This window comes from Zalophus californianus, chromosome 2, assembly GCF_009762305.2.
Source record: "Zalophus californianus isolate mZalCal1 chromosome 2, mZalCal1.pri.v2, whole genome shotgun sequence".
In the NCBI taxonomy this organism is placed as follows: Eukaryota; Metazoa; Chordata; class Mammalia; order Carnivora; family Otariidae; genus Zalophus; species Zalophus californianus.
In genome coordinates, this window is record NC_045596.1 from 168,635,109 (window position 1) to 168,643,059 (window position 7,951).

A 7,951-nucleotide genomic window follows, 5' to 3' on the forward strand; every position below is an offset into this window, starting at 1 on the left:
ATGGTCATTGTGAACAAGCTAGCATCTTCTAGCTGCCTTGCCTTCTCTTCCGTTGTACTGCATGCTGTCAGGCCCAGTGGTAAGTGAGCATCATTCTCAGACATACCTGCTATGTTTTAGCCCTAGCCTAAAAATGCCCCATAACTCGCCCAGCTCAGCTTGGCGGGCCTCTGAGGGTGTGAAGAGGCAGCACTTACCTTCCTGGAGTTAATGATATTTACCAGGAAACCAGGAAAAAGAACAGCATAAAAGGGACAGTAATGAAAACTAGGGTCATGGAGCAGCCTCCCATCCCCTCTTGTACTGTGGAATGCAGCTGGGCTCCAAAGAGAAACAAACACCTAGCTCTCGGGAAGTGAGCAAGACCCTTGGCTCCCATTTTATTTATTCTTCAAAGCTCATTTAATCAGGGGCTTATCTCCTGGCCCTGACTGAGAGAATAACTTGCCTTAAAACAAAGGCAACTGCTGCTTATTTTGCTCATGATTTGTAAGCCCGGCAGCTGTCCCTCGGGCTGCCTGCAACAAAGCGCTTGGTCCTGGACCATACCTAGTAAATATTCTGAGCAAATACGGAAAGTTTCCTAGAGACTCCTCTTGGCCCCCCATATAACAGATGCTTTGTACTAAGCCATAAATAATATTTACAAAAGTAACTACTCTTTGGAATGTTGCAAAGTACCAGCGAGGTTAGGGAAAGAAATTGCATAGCTAAGGTTATGAAAAGCTAGCTGAGTCATTACCATAATGGGTTTTTTTGGGGGTTGCTGTTTTAGGGCCTCTGTCCCTTATAGATGAGTGTATTATTTACCCAGGTGGCTTTAACACTTCCATTTAAAAATAATACAGCCAATTAGATCCAAAAATCATCTGTTCTGTTAATATGGAAAAAGTTAGACACAAATTTGAATATACGTCATTATTATTACAACTACGGTGGGAACATCCAAGGTGAAAATCCTGGAAGGAAATATGTGACAATGGGCAGTGTTTTTTCTTGAATTAATGGTTATTTTCTTTGTACCTCTTCCTTGCCATGGCTGTTGCTCACTTTCTGTGATGCTGGATCATTTTATAATTTTTTAAATCATCACGTATCTAGGATTGCCTAATGATTTCAAAGTCTTACATTCTTTCCCCTTTGGATTATGAAATCCAAATTGAATAGCTGTTTCATAGTTTGTAAGGTATGAAGCGCACATGCCTTTTCAACCCTATGCATTTATCATAAGGAAATATTTTAGAGACGTGATCAAAGATTTATGCTCATGCATTTTAATAAAAATGTTATATATAATTTGAAAACTGAAAAAATCTAAATAGCAAAGGGGACAGGTAAAATATAATGAAATTTTAAGCATCCATTAAAAATGATTTTTGCTGGGGCGCCTGGGTGGCTCAGTCGTTAAGCGTCTGCCTTCAGCTCAGGTCATGATCCCAGGGTCCTGGGATCGAGCCCCGCATCGGGCTCCCTGCTTCGCGGGAAGCCTGCTTCTCCCTCTCCCACTCCCCCTGCTTGTGTTCCTGCTCTCCCTATCTCTCTCTCTGTCAAATAAATAAATAAAATCTTAAAAAAAAAATGATTTTTGCTAAAAAAAAAAAAAAAGGTGGGGGCGCCTGGGTTGCTCAGTCCGTTAAGTGTCTGCAGACCTTTAGCTCTGGTTGTGATCCCAGGGCCCTGGGATTGAGCCCTGAGTCAGGCTCCCTGCTTGGTGGGGAGCCTGCTTCTCCCTCTCCCGCTCCCCCTGCTTGTGTTCTCTCTCTCTGTCAAGTAAATAAGTAAAATCTTTTAAAAAATGATTTTTGCTAAAATTTAGTGATGGGAAAATTCTCATAAAGTAATTTTAAAATGCTTGAAAACCATATTCTGCATGATGCTTAAAGTTATAAAACTTACCATAAAGAAACTAAGGAAGAAATAAGAGACCCAAATGTTATGTATAAGTTGGAGTTCCAGGTAATAGTTTTTTCCTTCTTCTGTATTTGAGATTTTCCCTTATGAGGAAATATCCCCTTTATAGTGAAAACAGAATTCTGTTATTTTGGGGGAAAATTAATTTTTTAGAAAAGATTTTATTTATTTACTTGAGAGAGAGCAAGAGAGCGCAGAGGGAGAGGGAGAAGCAGACTCCCCGCTGAGCAGGGAGCCTGTCGCAGGGCTTGATCCCAGGACCCCGGGATCATGACCAGAGCCCAAGGCAGATGCCTCACTGACTGAGCCACCCAGGTGCCCCTGGGGAAAATGAATTTTAATTCGTCTTCAAAGTCTAGTTGAGCTGTCACACCCCATCTCTGCAGTTTGTCTCGACTTCCTGTGTAGCAGAGGGCTCTTGGTTTCCAGCTCTCTGAGCCTAGTGTGTGAGGCCTCTAAGGACCTGGTCTCTACTCTCCAGGAGCACCTGCTGCTCCTGCCTCCAGGTGACAGCTTCTTCATCTTTTTATCTCAAAAACCATCTTGCACCGTATCTTATATGACCCACATTTTTCAATAAATAAAATCCCTGTATGACAGAGCTATAATCTAAAAACGCTTGAGGACATCAGGACAGCTCCTTTTTTAAAAATTGTGGTAAAATAAACATAACATAAAACTTTTACCCTCTTAAGCATTTAAAAATTAAAAAAAAATTTTCAATCAAGCACAATAGTGTTATATTAGTTTCAGGTGTACAGTTTAGTGAGTCAACAATTTTATACATTACTCTGCTCATCATAAGTGTGTTCTTCATCCCCATCATCTATTTCACCCATTCCCCCCGCCCCGTGGTAACCATCAGTTTGTTCTCTACAGTTTAAGAGTCTGTTTCTTGGTTTGTCTCTTTTTTTTTTCTTTGTTCATTTGGTTTGTTTCTTAAATTCCACATATGAGTGAAATCATATGGTATTTGTCTTTCTCGGGCTGACTTGTTTTGCTTAGCATTATACTCTCTCGGTCCGTCCACGTTGTTGCAAATGGCAAGATGTCATTCTTTTTTATGGCTGAGTAATACTCCATTTGTGTGTGTGTGTGTGTGTGTGTGTGTGTGTGTGTGTGTGTGTGTGTGTGTGTGTACCACTTCTTTATCCATTCATCAGAGGAGGGACACTTGGGCTGCTTCCATAGTTTGGCTCTTGTAAATAACGCTGCAACAAACATAGGGGTGCATGTATCTTTTCAAATTAGTGTTTTTGTATTCTTTGGGTAAATACCTAGTAGCAGGATTATCGGATCAATTCTATTTTTAATTTTTTAAGGAACCTCCATACTGTTTTCCGCAGTGGCTGCACCAGCTTGCATTCCCAGCAACAGTGCATAAGGGATCATAAGCATTTTTAAGTGTACAGATCAGTAGCGTTAAGTACATTCACCTTGTACAACCAGTCTCCAGAATCCTTTTCCAGACACTCAACTTTTTGGTTGAAGATGGTTTCAGAATTACTAATAGGGTGATTGAGGTCCAGAGGAATGTGTGCCTTCAACAAGTTAAAAAACAAAAACAACAAAAGGATTAAGGGAGAAGTGGTTTTTCAAAAAAGTAGTCCAACACCTTGCCTGTTTCCATGCAGCCTGTGTTAGGTGAAAACCTGCTCTGTGCATGGAATTGTCGGTGTGTGCTTCTAAGCCGGGACTACGAGCCCTGTGCTTTCCTTCCGAGCCAGGAGAAGATGGATGGGATTTCTCTCTGATGTCTGGCTAGCGTGTAGGCAGCTTACATCACTGCACTGAGCAGCGCCTTCTATCGTGTTGTCAAAAGAGTGAATGATGATTCTGCTCTTGACTTAGCTTCTCCAGCGGGAGACTTGGTACGACCTGGTACTTTCCATTCAAGCCTTATCTTGTGTTTCCTCACAGTTTGGGCCTGGTCACTTTGCAGCTGGACTCCAGTCATCCCAGATTATAAATGCTGATGGAGTAACTCCTTAGGGCTCCTGCTGTTGGCAAGAGTGGGGCCGCTCAGCCCTGGCACTGGCCGCGGTGTGCCCAGAGGATGCGCCACGATTCTGAGCTGCTGACTGGGTGATGCACCACCATGGCACTTAGCTCTGACTCTGCACATGTCTTGAGTATGAAGTGATTTAAAGTGGGGTCTCTGAGTGGCCAGTGCATCAACCTACCCGTGGACTCCTTCTGAGTGTAGCTGAGGAAGTAGCAGGTAGTCCAGGATGAGTGGCTACGTGGGGTGGTGATGGGTGAGCATCGTCTCCCGCACCTTCTGTCACTAGGGTTTCTTCATGGGCCACCTTAGCTTGGGGCTCTCAGCTTCGCATTGATATTTCATTGTGCCAGCTCCTAGTGTTCAGAGACCTCCAATTGTTACATTTCCTAAAACCTCAAATCCAGAGTCTAATCCAGGGGTTTGTAGCCTGTGAGCCAAGTATGGTTTTTACATTTTTAAAAAGTCATAAGACAGAAAGAACAAATGAACCAGCAAAGAAGAACAGACAACACAGGCCATATATGGCCTGCAAAGCCTATTTACTCTCTGATCCTTTACAGAAAACTTTTGTCAATAAACCGGTTTTCTACCTGAACTGAAAACACATTCCCAGGAGACTCCGATCGCTAATAACATTTTCCTCTTTTAGATTTCTTTTCGATATTTGCCTTCTTTGCTGACTTTACCACTTTTTCTCCCCCTCTCTCCCCTTCTAAAGAAATACAACCCCTCGGACCCCGCCTTTGCTTACGCACAGCTAACCCACGATGAGCTGATCCAGTTGGTCCTCAAACAGAAGGAGACGATAAGCAAGAAGGAGTTTCAGGTTCGAGAGCTGGAAGACTACATTGACAATCTGCTCGTCAGGGTCATGGAGGAAACCCCCAACATTCTCCGTATTCCGGCTCAGGTTGGCAAGAAGGCAGGAAAGATGTGAATTGTCAGCCTAGGAGACGGAGACTGTTTTGTGAGTTTGTTTCCACCTGCTCCTGAGGCCAAGGACTCTGTATGCCTGATAACCAGCATACAGGCTCCAAGTCACCAGCTGCCTCCCTTGCCTGTTATCTGGCAAGAGTCAGTTCCACCAACTGAAGCCAGGTTAATTATTACAATGAATCTTTTACTGTACATTCCCAGGGTTTTATTTTTAAATGCCACTGTGCCTTTAACTATATTGTAAATATTTTATGCTCTGACCAGAGATGTGGTCATAAGATCTGCTCCTGGCCCAGAGACTCAGATGGCGCAGGGTTATTCATGTATTTAACATTGAGATTTTCTTTCTTCGATATTGACATTTAAAACTACATACTCCCACTCCCACCCCCACCCCGTCAGTAAAGTGTGGGGTGAAATGAGAAGGACTGGGCACATACTTGCCTGGCTTCTGAGTAGCTCACGGTGGCGTTTGGCTGCAGGTGCTGTTTTGATACCGTGTAAACCTTCTGGGCTTCTTGGACTTGATCTTGTTGATTTGACCGAAGCAGGGGAGGTTAAAGAAAGCCTCTGAGTGTGCCTTGTAGATTTGGAACAAGCTGCCTTTTCTAAGTACCAGCTGCACTACTCTTTAGCCTTACAGGGTGCTCCTGATCGGTCCATAGGGCCTGTCTGTGGGGACATGAGAAGTAGAAGAGGGAATTCATCACTTTGCACTCACTTAACGGGGGTTGGTCAAAGGCTCACAGTAGCCAGTAGCCAGGTTCCTGCTGACTAGAGTGGCCTCGTCGGTGCTTGAGAAGGGATCGGGTGGCCCAAGCATTTACTCACTCCGCTCCACCAGGTATGGGGTGATCTCAGTAGGACTCCTGTGGCCTGTTCCCCTAGTGCCTTTGCTTGGCTCCCTGATTTCTTCAGCAACACTTCCTGGTGATTCCCGCCCCCCACCAACCCTTGTTACAAAATTACGAAGAGCAAGAAGATAACACTTAGTTTTGGTTGGCCGTATTTTTAAACCTAGAAGAACACACCAATTTTTTAAAGCTAGGACGCTTCTGAACTAATAGCTCCGGTTCGGATTCCTCAGGTAGTTTCCTTGTTCAGAACCTAATACTGGAATTAGAATGTTTCTGTGTTGCTTGTTTTGTTTTTTTTTCCCTCCTGGTTGTGACAGAATCTTATCAAACTTTCACCTCTCTCTGGGGCGGAAGAAGATCACAGGCCAGCGCGGTGGGCAGGGATTGAGGCAACAACAGTTATTAGACGGCGGGTCTCTTCTCTGTATGTTCTTGTTCTGTGGAGGGTAAAGAGGCAAGACGGTTGGCAGCAGAACCCCTTTTCAGAATCATACACTTGCTGCAATGTTAGTTATATCGGAGCACTTTAACCTGAAGGGTGATACTATAACTTGATTAATCAGCTTTTGATTATCTGTAGCTGTTTTATTTAATACTCTTACAGGAGTGGGGACCACTGTAAACTTCCCAGATGACTTGTATTTTTGTAGTGCTGTGAGAGTTATTTACATACCTATAAAGAGAACCATGTATTTGCCTCAACTCTGAAAACGTACATGTATATATATTTGTTCCGCAATAGGTTTTTTACTTAAAAACGTATTTTGACTGTGATAACCCAAGGGCACTGGGGGCAGAGGTGCTCTGAATGATTTCTCCTTAGAAGAGCTGGTGTGGAGACCTGCATTGTTCACGAGAGGTGCTTGGTCTGGAGATATTATCTGCTGCTAGGACCTCGGGTATGTAACTCGGTCAGTATTTGAGAGGGATGTCTGGGTAGAAGAGTGAATTCCTGTGCTCTGAAATGCCACTTGGGGACTCTGGAGGATGAAGGACAATTTACTTCAAGGGTGTCTGGCTTCTACCACTGCTGGGGAAAAAATCCAATTTATGGCATTCCTGCACCTCTCAAAGTAGCTAACCTGGAGGGCATGAGGTAATGACTGTCCTGGAGGGCTCTACTTTGGGGGAGGATTTATCTAGGAGAAGCTTCAGTCTGCCCTGAGCCATTAGCAGGGGCTGGTGAATCGGAGTGTTGGAGCTCCCGTGCCTGGCACGTGTCGGAAAGTGCGCGCTCCCCTACATGAGAAGAGTTGGGACTTGCCTCTGGCTGCTAGAAACACCAACCTGACTGAAGGACGCTGGGAGGAAGCTGTGTTCTGCAGAAGCAGGAGCAGGTCTTTTCCTGGCCTTGCCCGGCTGCCTCCAGAAAGAGCGGTCAGTACTTAAGGGAAGCATCAGATTAAACACTGAACCCCTTGCAGTGAACTTCAGCTGGAGGTCAGCCTCCTGAAAAAAATGTCATGGAGGAACAAGAAAGTCTGCCCTTTGCCATGAGGAAGAGCTCTTGACCCTGAGTGGGAGGTGTGTGCACATGAATAGGGTGTGTGTGTGTGTGTGTGTGTGTGTGTGTGTGTGTGGTTTCCAGCTTTGCTAACCATGGGAGCGCAAAAGGACGGAGAGGGAGGGAGGAGGGCCCAGGACACTCAGCCACATACCCAACTGAAGGCCAGAGGCAATTTAATGTTAAATTAGGCAGGATCTTCCCTCCCTGAGTCCCTTTTCCCAATCGATCTTTTTATTTTCTTTTTGAGAACTACGAATTAATGATCCCTCAAGGCTGACAGATTAATTGCTTTAGGTGGAGAATTTAGCCTCCTAGTAGTCATACCAACCTTGACTCTCTGGTTTCTATCTATATTATATGAGCTACTAACTTGACTTCTTCCATCCTCCGATTGAAAGATCGCCCAGCATTTTTGGATTATAAAATAATTTCCTGCCTTGTTAGTTTGGGAGTTTTTAATTTCTTTGGTTTTGTTTTTAAGAAGTAACCTAAAATTTCTACAACACTAAATAAAATGGTACTACCTTTCAAAGATTTGTGTCTGTACTTTCATGTGGGTGCAATAAAAATGTCTTCTTAAAGAAAACCTCTCGGGTCGCCTGGGTGGCTCAGTCATTAAGCATCTGCCTTCGGCTCGGGTCGTCATCCCAGGGTCCTGGGATCGAGCCCCGCATTGGGCTCCCTGCTCAGCGGGAAGCCTGCTTCTCCCTCTCCCTCTCCCCCTGCTTGTGTTCC

The 7,951-nt window shown here is 44.4% G+C and overlaps 1 protein-coding gene across 4 annotated transcripts in view; it reads left to right on the plus strand.

Annotated features, from left to right (window-relative positions):
* The window catches only part of RAB11FIP1 (RAB11 family interacting protein 1), a 31,554-nt gene extending 23,806 nt beyond the window's left edge, over positions 1–7,748 (plus strand). For all 4 annotated transcript variants that reach the window (XM_027598475.2, XM_027598478.2, XM_027598477.2 and 1 more), the window contains one exon: positions 4,635–7,748. In XM_027598475.2, the coding sequence (XP_027454276.2) occupies positions 4,635–4,853 (219 nt within the window). In that variant the 3' untranslated portion in view covers positions 4,854–7,748. The remainder of the gene's footprint in view (positions 1–4,634) is intronic.
* The last annotated feature ends 203 nt before the right edge of the window (positions 7,749–7,951 follow it).